This window comes from Globicephala melas, chromosome 19, assembly GCF_963455315.2.
Source record: "Globicephala melas chromosome 19, mGloMel1.2, whole genome shotgun sequence".
In the NCBI taxonomy this organism is placed as follows: Eukaryota; Metazoa; Chordata; class Mammalia; order Artiodactyla; family Delphinidae; genus Globicephala; species Globicephala melas.
In genome coordinates, this window is record NC_083332.1 from 44,101,841 (window position 1) to 44,115,997 (window position 14,157).

The window sequence follows — 14,157 nt, forward strand, 5'->3', positions numbered from 1 at the left end:
CTACTCAAATACAGAAAACACAGCACTGGAGAGAAAATGTAGTTCAGATTACACCTAACTCCACTCTGATACACAAACACCCATAAAAGAACTTTAAATGTATAGGTACTTTCTTCCTCAGGTAGGAAAAACAAACAAACAAACAAAAACCTTTCTGGGGACTTCTCTGGTGGCACAGTGATTAAGAATTCGCCTGCCAATGCAGGGGACACGGATTCAATTCCTGGTCCAGGAAGATCCCACATGCCGTGGAGCAACTAAGCCCATGTGTCACAACTACTGAGCCTGAGCTCTAGAACCCGCGTGCCACAACTACTGAGCCCACATGCCACAATTACTGAAGCCCGCACGCCTAGAGCCCGTGCTCTGCAACAAGAGAAGCCACCACAATGAGAAGCCCGCGCACAGCAACGAAAAATAGCCCCCACTCATCACAACTACAGAAAGCCCACGCACAGCAATGAAGACCCGACGCAGCCAAAAATAAATAAATATATACATACATTTAAAAAAAAACCTTCTCAATAACAATAGAAGCTAAAATTTGTGTACCCCTCTTTTGTATCAGGCACTATTCTAAGCACTTTAAGCACTCAATCCCCATACCCATCCCATATATGAGTTAGGTACTAGTATCGCATCCATTTTACACATGGGGAAACTGAGACCCAGAGCAGTTAAGTAACTTGCTCTAGGTAACACAGCTGCCAGGATGCAAATGCAGTGTGGCTCCAGAGTCTATGTTCTTGGCCACTGAGCTACACTGCTCGGGAAGCCAACCACAGCCCTAGGTGTCTTTCCTCACATGAGCAAAAGTGAGCCAGTAGTTGGTTCAACAACACTGAGCCCCGACATACAGAAAAGGGGAGACAGTGACTCCTCCTACAGAATGAAGGTAGTGGCAGAGCCCCCATGCACTATCAGTGCCACAATAGGGCGGTGATGGGAGGCTGAGCTCCAGATGAAGGCTTCTAGCCCAAGGCAGGTTGCAGGCCAGGGGGACCTGACTCGGCACTGGTTCCAAAACACATTTGGCTTACTGAAGCTACTTCACTGAGGCAAAGCACAGGGAAATGCAGGAATGGCCTGCTCCCATAGCCCAAGGGCATCTGTGCTCACTCTGGGAGAGCTGCTATAAAAAGATGTGGTCCAGTCCCAAGGAGTTCACAACCCAGCAAGGATACAGTTGCATAAATGTGGAAGGATCACATGCGACAGGGTGGCAAGTGTCATCAGAGACATGATCATGGCTGAAGGGGTCAGGCAAGACTGCACGAGGTGTCACAAGCAAGAAGGACACCTCCAGGGCAAGAAGGACATCTGCCAAGGGGCACAGCAGGAAATGTCTGCAGGATGTTTGGGGTCCCACACAGACATACTGGTGTGCAGCGTGTGTGGAGGGCAGAGGTGGCAGAAAAGGCTGAGCAGGGCCCACAGCACCTGTGTCCTGTGGGCAGAGGGGTCAGAGGTCCAAAGCAGGCAAGGGGCAGAGTGTACAAAGGGAATGGAGAGCAGAGGCCTGAGGTAAAGAGATTAATCAGGAGGCCATGGAAATAGCCCAATGGAGTAGGGATAGAGAAGGGGGCCAAATTAAAGAGATGCTTGGGAAGTAGCAGAACCATGGGATGAGAGACAATTACTCTGAGGTCTCCTCCCACTTATGGGCCAAGGTGGACAGTGACTGTCAACAGAGACAGGGAACACATGAGGATCTGGTTTTTTTGTTTTGTTTTGTTTTGTTTTTAACATCTTTATTGGGGTATAATTGCTTTAAAATGGTGTGTTAGTTTCTGCTTTATAACAAAATGAATCAATTATACATATACATATGTTCCCATATGTCTTCCCTCTTGCGTCTCCCTCCCTCCCACCCTCCCTATCCCACCCCTCCAGGCGGTCACAAAGCACCAAGCTGATCTCCCTGTGCTATGCGTCTGCTTCCCACTAGCTATCTACCTTACGTTTGGTAGTGTATATATATCCATGCCTCTCTCTCTCGCTTTGTCACAGCTTACCCTTCCCCCTCCCCATATCCTCAAGTCCATTCTCTAGTAGGTCTGTGGCTTTATTCCTGTCTTACCCCTAGGTTCTTCATGACATTTTTTTTCTTAAATTCCATATATATGTGTTACCATACGGTATTTGTCTTTCTCTTTCTGACTTACTTCACTCTGTATGACAGACTCTAGGTCTATCCACCTCATTACAAATAGCTCAATTTCGTTTCTTTTTATGGCTGAGTAATATTCCATTGTATATATGTGCCACATCTTCTTTATCCATTCATCCGAAGATGGGCACTTAGGTTGTTTCCATGTCCGGGCTATTGTAAATAGAGCTGCAATGAACATTTTGGTACATGACTCTTTTTGAATTATGGTTTTCTCAGGGTATATGCCCAGTAGTGGGATTGCTGGGTCATATGGTAGTTCTATTTGTAGTTTTTTAAGAAACCTCCATACTGTTCTCCATAGTGGCTGTACCAATTCACATTCCCACCAGCAGTGCAAGAGGGTTCCCTTTTCTCCACACCCTCTCCAGCATTTATTGTTTCTAGATTTTTTGATGATGGCCATTCTGACTGGTGTGAGATGATATCTCATTGTAGTTTTGATCTGCATTTCTCTAATGATTAATGATGTTGAGCATTCTTTCATGTGTCTGTTGGCAGTCTGTATAGGATCTGGTTTCTGCAGGAAGGTAATCTCATTTTGGGGCAAGCGGGTTCACTGTCTACTGGACCTTAAGCAAAACACTGGGGTTTCTGGAGCCATGATCTGCTCAAAGACAGAGTCGAGACAGAGGAGTAAGTCCTGTGCTCTTGCCTGGAGGGCTCTTTGGCTGCCCCTTAACTGCACTTTCAGGGCCTGGCAAAGCACAATCAACCATTCATAGGCAACAGAGAGTCTGCTGGGTTCCTCAAGGAAGGTGAGAACTGCCTCCACTACCTCCATACCCACTTCACCCAGCTACTTTAAGTTCTAATCAAGCCACAACTACTGAACCCACATGCTGCAACTACTGAAGCCCGCGCACCGACAGCCCGTGCTCCGCAACAAGAGAAGCCACTGCGATGAGAAGCCTGCGCACCACAACGAAGAGTAGCCCCCACTTGCTGCAACTAGAGAAAGCTTGCATGCCACAACTAAAGATCCCACATGCCACAACAAAGATCCCACACATGGCAACGAAGATCTTGCGCGCCGCAACTAAGACCTGGCTCAGCCCAATAAATAATTATTTTTTTTAATTAACTCAAAATGGATCAAAAACCTAAACAGAAGAGTAAAATGGGAATTCCCTGGCAGTCCAGTGGTTAGGACTCCCCACTTCCACTGCACGGGGAACAGGTTCAATTCCTGATCAGGGAACTAAGATCCCACATGCCATGTGGTGTGGCCAAAAAAAAAAGAGTAAAATTATGAACCTCTTAGAAGAAAACATATTTAATATTCTCGACCTTGGATTTGGCAAAGGATTCTTAGATATGATACCAAAAGCATGAGCAACAAAAGAAAGAAATAGATAAATTGGACTTCATCAAAATTAAAAACTGTTGTACTTCAAAAGATATCAAGAAAAGACAACCTGGGACTTCCCTGGCAGTCCAGTGGTTAAGAATCTGTGCTCCCACTGCAGGGGGCACGGGTTCGATCCCTGGTCGGGTAACTAAGATCCCACATGCCTCAGTGTGGCCAAAAAAAAAATAAATAAAAGAATAAAGAAAAGACAACCTAATACACACACACACACACACACACACACACACACACACACACACACAATGGAACACTACTCAGCCATAAAAAAACAACGGAATAATGCCATTTGCAGCAACATGGATGGACCTAGAGATTATCATACTAAGTGAAGTCAGAAAAAGACAAATACCATATGATACCATGTATATGTGAAATCTAAAATATGATACAAATGAATTTATTTACAAAACAGAAACAGAGTCACAGACATAAAGAACAAACTTACGGTTACCAAAGAGGAAAGGGGGGGTAAGAGGAGGGATAAATTAGGACTTTGGGATTAGCAGATACAAACTACTATATATAAAATAGATAAACAACAAGGTCCTACTGTATAGCACAGGGAACTATATTAATAGCTTAAAATAAACCATAACAGAAAAGATATGAAAGAAAAAGTCAACCTAAAGAATAGGGGATGGTGGTGTGATGAATTGGGCGATTGGGATTGACATGTATACACTGATGTGTATAAAATTGATGACTAATAACCTGCTGTATAAAAAATTTTTTTAATTTAAAAATTAAAAATAAAAGAATAGGGGAAAAGATTTTCAAATCATATAACTGACAAGAAACTTGTATCCTGAACATATAAAGAACTCTTACAATTCAATAATAAGAAGATAAATAACCCAATTTAAAAATAGGCAAGCCACGCAGCGTGGCCAAAAAAAAAAAAAGAAGTAAAAGATATTAATAGACATTTCTCCAAGGAAGACAGACAAATGGTCAATAAGCACATGAAAAGAGGCTTGATATTATTAGTCATCAGGGAAATGAAATGAAAACCACAATGAAATACCACTTCGTACCCACTAGGATGACTATAATCAAAAAGTCAGATAATAACAAGTGTTGGCAAAGATATGGAGAAATCAACCCTCATACACTGCTAGTGGGAATGTAAAATGGGGCAGCCACTATGGAAAACAGTCTGGCAGTTCCTCAAATGACTAAACAGTGTTACCATATGACCGAGCATTTCTACTCCTAGGTATACAGTCAAGAGAAATGAAAACACATGTCTACAAAAAAACTTGTACACAAATGTTTATAGCAGCATCAATCATAACAGCCAAAAGGTGGAAACAATCCAAACGACCATCAACAGATGCATGGATAAGCAAAATGTGATATATCCATACAACAGAATAATATTCTGCCACAAGAAGGAATGAAGCTCTGAAACATGCTACAGCATAGGCGAACCTCAAAAACACGCTAACTGAAAGAAGCCAGTCACAAAGGGCAACATATTATATGATTCTATTGATATGAAATCTCCAGAATAGGAAAATCCATGGAGACAGAAAGTAGATTAGTGGTTCCAGGGGCTAGAAGGAGGGAAAGTCCAGGAATGACTATTAATGGGTATGGGGTTTTTCTCTGGGATGATGAAAATAATCTGGAATTAGACTGCAGTGATGGTAGCACAACTTTGTAACTATATTAAAACCACAGAATTGTACACTTTGAAGGAGTGAATTTTATGGTATGTTAATTATATCTCAATTTAAAAATATGTACGAAACAGACTTACTTCCCTAGTGGTCCAGTGGGTAAGACTCCACGCTCCCAATGCAGGGGGCCCGGGTTTGATCCCTGGTCGGGGAACTAGATCCTGCATGCATGCCGCAACTAAGGGTCCGCATGCCGCAACTAAGAAGCCCGCATGCCACATCGAAGATCCCATGTGCCGCAACTAACAACCAGCGCACCCAAAATAAATAAATAAATAAATATTAAAAAAAAAAGAAAGCAACAGATTGATAACAGTGATTGTTCTGTATTTAATAATTAACAAAACGGATTCAATTAATCTAAAAGATCAGTCACAAAGACATTTTTAGGTTTCAGTAATATTAATCATAGTCATTTTCCTATACATTAAGAGAACGAGATGGCCAAAGCAGAATATACTAAAAGCAATGCCACAAGAAAAAGCTGCTACTTGAACAAGCTAACAAGAGAGGAAGAGAACACCAAAACATGTCCTCCCTAAAAGACCAACTGTCCCTGATGGATTCACTGATAAATTAATCTACCACCTCCTGAAGTTCCCTGACATGCCTGAGCTCTCACAGTTCTACTGCCCAGGAGCCCCAGCCCAGCCTTGACCCCTTCTAGAAGGCCTCTTCTAAACTAGTTCACTCCTGAACTAGCAAATATGATCACATCTTGCCTCTGCTGAAAACACTCCTGAAACTCAGCCATAAAAAAGAACAAAATAATGCCATTTGCAGCAACATGAGTGAACCTAGAGACTGTCATACTGAGTGAAGTAAGTCAGACACAGAAAGACAAATAAATGATATCACTTATATGTGGAATCTAAAAAAAAGGATACAAATGAACTTACTTACAAAATGGAAGTAGAGTCACAGATGTAGAAAACAAACTTATGGTTACCAGGGGATATGGCGGGGGAGGGATAAATTGGAAGATTAGAACTGACATATACACACTACTATATATAAAATAGATAACTGATAAGAACCTGCTGTATAGCACAGGGAACTCTACTCAATAGTCTGTAATAGTCTATATGGGAAAAGAATCTTAAAAAAAAAAGAGAGGATATATGTACATGTATAACTGATTCACTTTGCTGTACACCTGAAACTAACACCACATTGTAAATCAACTATACTTCAACAAAAATTAAAAAAAAAAAAGGCTCCTGCAGCTCCCACTGCTTATATATACAGAAGTCCAGGCCCCTTGCCATAGTACACAAGACTCTTCCCTCAACTGGTTCATCCTGACTGTTCCCAGGAAGCCATCCCATCACAGCAGAAAACTTATGGATCCACTCTCAGGCCCTAAAGTACCACTGCCCAAAACCATCGGGCAAACTCCTATCTGGAGTTTAGATAGGAGTTTGATATTTGCCCCTAAATGCCCCTAAATGCCAGGCTGAAACACCACTTCACAGTGCTGTGGTGCCAGTAACCACCCCTACAGCTACTCTCCACTAAATACACCTGTATCTATCAAGGAGATACATCAACCCTCAAACATCTCATCTGGAGTTAACACCAAAGTCTCAAATTCTAGACACAGCTAAGGTCACTACCATCACTCCCCTCCCACCAACCATACATCCAGAACAGTCCAAATAGCTTTCACCTCAACCAATGACCTCTTAGAAATCAGAAGCAACTGGCAGAAAGGCTTTAGCTGTTATCATCCTCTACCTCTCACCTCACTTCCAAAGTACATCCAAGTAGTTTCAGGTATAACTGTTTATGAATGATGATACTTTTGGTTTTGGAGAATGTTACGCTCATCGTACACACACACATGCATGCGTGTACGTGCATACACACACACAGTGACCCCAGGAAATGGAAAGCACCAAAGGGGATTCTGATCTTCCAAACCCAGTGCTGGGATGAACAGTGGCAGGCCCCCCCCATCATTCCTGAGAGGAGTGTCTTGCTGCTATCCCTACATCTGTCCTGTGCTAGGTCTGCGCAGCCATTCAACCAGCCCTGTATCCGGGAAAGCCAGAGGCATCCATCATTCCTAGGGAGAATCCCTATCTAGATGCAACCTGATTCCTACTTTCCACCTTAAGGAATAATCAGGGAGATGATCAGATACAGCAGGAAGGAAAACCCGCAGAAGCTGGCAGGCAGAGTGAAAACGAAGACAGGTACAATATCCACAGAACACTGAGGCTCCTTTCTCTTGCCGAAAGAGAGATGCACCAGTGAGGATGTAAAAAAGGTGCTAGCTTTCCTGATGTGTTAGTGCACGAACTAACACCTTATCCACTGTCCCCAAGCCCCTTCTCCCTACAGGGCCAGGCAGGGTCCGACTTCACAACAATGTTACATTAACAATGTCAAAGCACAAGACCCGCAGCTCACCTCTAAGCAGCCCAGAGGGGTCAAAAGACCCATCTTATGAACAAGGCAAACAGACTGAGACAGCTCCACATGGCTCCATCTCAAACAGTTTCAGGTCAATTTAGGCAGACCTTGAACTCCTCCTACCTCACCTGCTCCACACCATGGATCCCAAACCCAATGGCCAGGCGAAAACGATTCTTACTAAAGAAGGATGAGTGTGTGGAACTCAGAATATCATGCACATGGTAAAAGACTGCATTCCAAGACCAGCTAAAAGACAGGCATGAGGGCTTCTTGATGTAGGGGCATTTAAAACAGGTAATATATTCACAAGAAAGAAAATGTGAAAGCTTCAAAAGTGAAAAATTTCCTTCCCAGTCCTATCCCCAGCCACCCTGTCCCAAGGGACAGCCAATATTACAAGTTTTTCTTAGCTTTCCAAAGATATTCTATGCGTGTACAAGCAGATACAGATATATTCATTTTCCCTCATTTTTTTTTACATTTGGTAGCATAATATACATTGTATTTTTCACTTAGTGATACATCCCAGAGATTACTCCAAAACAGTACTTGAAGAGCCTCCTCATTTTTTTCATGGCTGCATAGTATTCTTTTACAGATTAACAAAAATTCATTTAACCAATGTTCAGAGTTGCTTAAAGTGCCACCCAATAACAGATTATAGTAGTTACTTCTGTAAAACGAACCTTCTCTGCCACCAAAGCCATGCAAAAGTTCAAAGAGCACATTTAGTGCAAGAAAAAGATTTAAGAATCAGTTTACCTTTGATGGGAAATTATTTTTCTAAGCTCCCTGTTCACAAAGAGACAGAGCTATGAACACTGTAGATACATCTAGTCAGCTAAGGCCAAGGCTTGAATAACAAAAGATCACACCACAGCTGCACGCTACACAAAGAGGCCAAACATGCCACACACATTCTGATTAATAACTAAAGGACAGTTTTTGCTCAGATCAAAGCCAATTTTTTTTAAAAAGTCAGGTTCCTGACAATTAGTTGAATCCCGAGCAGGTCTAGATTTCAAGTACTTGAAATTAGTCAATGACGAAAAAACCTGATTGATATTAAACATAGATTGGAAAAGACATACGGTTTAAGTGCTACTCACTCTTTGGAAAAAGCCAGCTGCCTTCTCTGTGTCAGAGGCCAAAAAGTAGAGAGGGCCCGGGCAAAAACACAAGGACTTTTCCTGCCTCCGTGACAGTGTCAGGACAGCTTGCACCATGCCACTTACACCACTCAAGGGACAAATGGACTGAGGACCATCTTCTAGAACCCACCAGCTTCTGGTAGAGGCTTTTGTCCCCTCAACTGCGCCTAGCCCAGGACTGGGCATGAACTGCTGGGCAGAAAACAGCTGAAAGGGTGCCTGGGTGGTAGAGGAGGCCCACCTGCAGGGTCCAGAGCCTTCCACAAATCTGAGGTTTGCTGACTGTAAATCTAAGTCTCACGCACATCCTCCTATTTATTAAGAAACTGCCTCAACTGTCTTCCACATGGAGGTCACTTAAAGACTCTGGTCATTAACATAGTAAGATAAAAAAGGAACCAATGTTGGTGGCAGTCTTCCTCTCCATATATGCCAGAGTCCCATGCTGGTAAGCAAAGGCCAAAAGCAGTGAGGGCTAATCAGGTGTATTCCCACTGGGAGCAAGCTCAGGTCACTTGGTTTTGACTGTAAACAGTTCAAATTCCATGAAGGACAATCACTTGCCAATTAATTTTTGGAATGGAAGCCCACACCAGCCCGGTCCAATGGCCACCTTTCAGGATCCTCCACCCAATGGCTTGGCTTAGCAAGTAGGCAGCCAGCAAACAAAGTCCTCTCCAGCTTGTTGGCTGCCACCATGACTCTCATCACAGAATGGATCAAGAGAGCAGAAAAATGTTCTCTTAGCCAATGACTCACCAGGAAGTCTGTTCATGTTGACGCCTTGAGCTGAGAGTCCTATTCCCATGTACCTTTGAAAAAGCATACATACAAAAATTCTGGTTAGCAAATGATTATGCATCTCCCTTCTCAAATATTTCTTGGTAAAAGACAGAAAAACAGGAAAAGCAATGAATGTAGAGACACTTTTAACAAACTAGTGGTTCTTGGAGAACCTTTACATTTTGATTTTCTAATGGAAATCTCTCAATGCCTTAAGCAGCTGGAGAAACAGGAGGTAGTGTCTGTAACCAGGAACCACCGGCTTCAGTTTCAGAGGAAAGTTTCCTGGAGTCACTGCTTCCAGTCCCTTGGTTTCTGGCTCCAGCTAAGGTGGCGGAATCTATTCCCAAGAAGTGCCTAAAGTAACTAGTTCAATCCTAGGTAGTGCTTGGCAGAATAATGCAAGATCAAGCCCAAAGGGACAAAGTCACTCTTCAGCAAAGACCAAAACATGGAAGAATTTAAAGCCAGCTGGATCCATATAGGATCATAAAGACCCCTCACACAGGGCTTCTTCTCTGGGGTCTCCAAATTCATTACCCTTGCCCTATACATTCACCACTGGTCTCCTCAGTCATCCAAAGCTGAAGGTGGTGGTGTGTGAGGCCCCAGAGACCCATCCCATACTCTTCCCACCCAGGTACCTAAACAACTTAGGCAGCTACAGCCAGGTGGGACCCATGCTGGGCAACTCTGTCAAAGATATCTCAGTGGCACTCATGAGAGGGCAGGTCAGAAAAGGAAATGAACAGGGTTTTTTAGTCTAAATATTTGTAGTGTACAAAGAAACAGTGAGGTATTTCCCCAAGAACTTAGAAATAAGAGAAACAAGTCAACACTATCTAAGTGTAAAATAGTAGAAACCCACACATGATGCCTGAATTAACCGCATATGAGCATCAAGAGGTAGTTGAGAAGCTCACAATATTGAAAACACCAAGACGGCTTGGGGTAACTTTACGGTTACCCCAACCAAGACGGCTAAGGGGTAACTTTACGGTTGCATTAACAATGTGAATAAGGACTTCCCTCGTGGCGCAGTGGTTAAGAATCTGCCTGCCAATGCAGGGGACACGGGTTCGAGCCCTGGTCCGGGAAAATCCCATATGCCGCGGAGCATCTAAGCCCATGTGCCACAACTACTGAGCCTGCGCTCTAGAGCCCACACGCTGCAACTACTGAAGCCCGCGCGTTCTAGGGCTGTGTGCCACAACTACTGAGCCTGCGTGCTGCAACTATTGAAGCCCATGTGCCTAGAGCCTGTGCTTCGCAACAAGAGAAGCCACCGCAACGAGAAGCCCGTGCAACGGCAAAGAAGAGTAGCCCCTGCTCGCTGCAACTAGAGGAAGCCCATGTGCAGCAACGAAGACCCAATGCAGCCAACAATAAATAAGTAAATAAAAACAATGTGAATGAGCTTAATGCCACTGAACTGTTCACTTAAAAATAGTTAAAGTGATAAAATTTATGTGATGTATATTTTACCACAATAAAAAATGTATTTTTAAAAAAGCAATTACATGGGGTTGCCTTATTTTGACCATTTCCAAGTAGCTTACATTTACATTCTAATTGTTCCCTGTTGTAATTCTGCAAGAAACCATTTTACATACATTTCCCCACCTTGGGCCATTCTTTTTCTCTCCTGGCATGTTCCATGCACCTTATGTACCTGTTTCCTAACACTACCAGAGTCCCCACAACGTGGTGCTCCTGAAGCTGCGAGACTTCCACCTGCAGCAAATGCCCCTTTGCCCTTCTCTGGCCAGCTGCACCACTAGGTGTTGGAGAGCAGGGAGGAAGGCTCTGACCCACCCATTTTCCCCTGAAACCAGCTACCCCCCATCTTGCTGGGCAGGACCCAGGAAACGACAGCATCAACACAGGGCAGCAGCTGAATAACTGGCCTGCAGGGGTTAGGGGAAAGGGGAGGGAAGGGAAAGGAGAAAAGGGAAAGGAACAGCACTTCAAAGAATGACTCCCATGGTTCAAAAGACTCTCAAACTGCCTGCTACCTCCTGCCAGGAGGGGACCTTCAAGGACCATCAGGAGCAGAAGCTGTGTAAGCCTGCTGGCAGGATTCCCATTAGACTAAAACCTGCACATTTGCCCAGAAAAACAGCAGCCCAAATAATCAGCTTCCTTACTTTACGTGGAAGATGCTGCCAAAGTTGGTCTCCATTCCCTTTGCACCACAGCTGAACAAGCAGCAAATTACCCCAACTGCCCCTGCAGTCATCAATCAACATATGCAAATGCAACATAGCCAGGAGTTTTCCTGACTTGGATGCCAGGCCACTTATCCTGCCCTGTTTAGAGGGGCCTGGCCTCTGCCCAACATCACATGTGATCCCATCCCTGGCATACAGGTTTCCTGACACTAAGATGAGGGCTTATGTTTGAAGCACATGTGCTTCCTGGGTGACCCCCAACTGCTTAAGGCTACTGCAAATAGGGGAGGTCAAGGGTCATCCAGGAAGAGTATGCTTGGCCACCAGCAACAGAGCTCTGGTTCCACAACTTCCCATGGGAACAGGGAACTACTAAGGCACATGCACTCAAACACAAGTTGCTTATGTCTCTGTATAGGGGAAGCCTCTTCCACCTCCAGCAGTTAGCCCTCAACACCTCCCTGCAGACTCTGCCCCACAGGTGGGACAGTGTTTACCAGTGGATGGCCTGGGAGCCTCTGTTCAAACCCCAGGGTCAACTTGAGAATCTGAGTAGATAAGCTAAGGGTAGCGCACACAGAGGAGACCAATACCCACACTTGGATGTCATGCCCCCGTGAGTGTCAATGACACAGGGAGCAGCCCCACAGAAGCCTAAGTTGCATGTTCATATGAGGTCAAGCTAAGTCAGTGTTCAAAGGGAATGAGTCCCAATTTTTCAAACATTGGATGATATTAAGTCTTTTCCAAAAGTATGATGTTCTAAAATTACAAAAAGATGCAGCCTTCCAGCAAGTCTTCATACACTTAAAAACTTAACCAACCAGTCTAAGATCAGCAAAGAGCAGAAAAAAAAACTATAAGGACACTGTGAATATACTAAAAAAACAGTGAATTGTACACTGTGAGTGAATTGTACGGTATATTAAATTACTTCTCAAAAACACTCAACAAACTAGGCATAAAAGGAAACTATCTCAACATAATAAAAGGAAGGCCTTATATGAGAAACCCACAGCTAACATCATATCCAATGGTGAAAGAATGAGAACTTTTCCTCTAAGATCAGGAACAGGACAAAGATGCCTGCTTTCACCACTTCTATTCAACAGAGTATTAGAAGTTCTAGCCAAAGCAAGTAGACAAGAAAAAGAAATAAAAGGTATCCAAATTGGAAAGGAATAGGTAAAACTATGTCTGTTCACAGATGACATGATCCTATATGTAGGAATCCTATATTCCACAAAAAACTGTTAGTACTAACAAACAAATTCAGCAAAGTCACAGGATACAAAATCAACACACAAAAAGCAGTTGTGTTTCAACATAAACACTGAACAAAGGAAAAAAGAAATCAAGAAAATAATTCCGTTTACAATAGTATCAAAAAAAATAAAATACTTAGGAATTAACTTTACCAAGAAGGCAAAAAGCTTGTACACTAAAAACTAAAATGTTGCTGAAATTTTAGAAGACAGAAATAGGAAATTCCCTGGCAATCCAGTGGTTAGGACTCAGGGCTTTCACTGTTGGGGCCCGGGGTTTGATCCCTGGTCAGGGAACTAAGAACCAGCAAGCCATGCGGCACAGCCAATAAATAAATAAATTAAATTTTATAAATAAATAAATTTTAAAAAAGACACAGGGACTTCCCTGTTGGTCCAGTGGCTAAGACTCCACACTCCCAATGCAGGGGGCCCGGGTTCGGTCCTTGGTCAGGAAACTAGATCCCACATGCTGCAAATAAGACCCAGCACAGCCAAATAAATAAATAAAATATTTAAATAAATAAGTAAAAAGAAACAAATAAATGGAAAGACATCTGTGTTCACGGACTGGAAGACAATATTGTTAAGATGTCAATACTACCCAAAGCAATATACAAAATCAATGCCATCCATTTGGGAAAAGAAAAGTTGGGGACTTCCCTGGTGGTGTAGTAGTTAAGAATCGCCTGCCAATTCAGGGGACACAGGTTCGATCCCTGGTCCGGGAAGATCCCACATGCCGCAAGCAACTAAGCCCATACTCCACAACTACTGAGCCCACGCATCACAACTACTGAAGCCCGGGCGCCTAGAGCCTATGTTCTGCAACAAGAGAAGCCACCATAATGAGAAGCCTGTGCACCAAAATGAAGAGTAGGCCCTGAATGCCCCAACTAGAGAAAGCCCGTGCACAGCAACGAAGACCTAATGCAACCAAAATAAATAAATAAATAAAATTAAATTAAGAACCCAGAAATAAACTCTCCTATATGTGGTCAACTGATTTCAATAAAGATGCCAAGACGATTCGATGGGAAAGTGATAGTCTTTTCAACAAATGGGACATGTGGATATCCAAATAGATATACAACTGGTGCTGGGACAACTGGATATCCACATGCAAAAGAATGAAGTTGGGA

At 43.3% G+C, this 14,157-nt stretch overlaps 1 protein-coding gene across 2 annotated transcripts in view; it reads right to left on the reverse strand.

Moving 5' to 3' along the window:
- Positions 1 to 14,157, reverse strand: part of RANBP10 (RAN binding protein 10) — a 63,424-nt gene that overhangs the window by 29,257 nt on the left and 20,010 nt on the right. For both annotated transcript variants that reach the window (XM_070044221.1, XM_030863616.3), the window contains exon 3: positions 9,556 to 9,608. In XM_070044221.1, the coding sequence (XP_069900322.1) occupies positions 9,556 to 9,608 (53 nt within the window). The remainder of the gene's footprint in view (positions 1 to 9,555; positions 9,609 to 14,157) is intronic.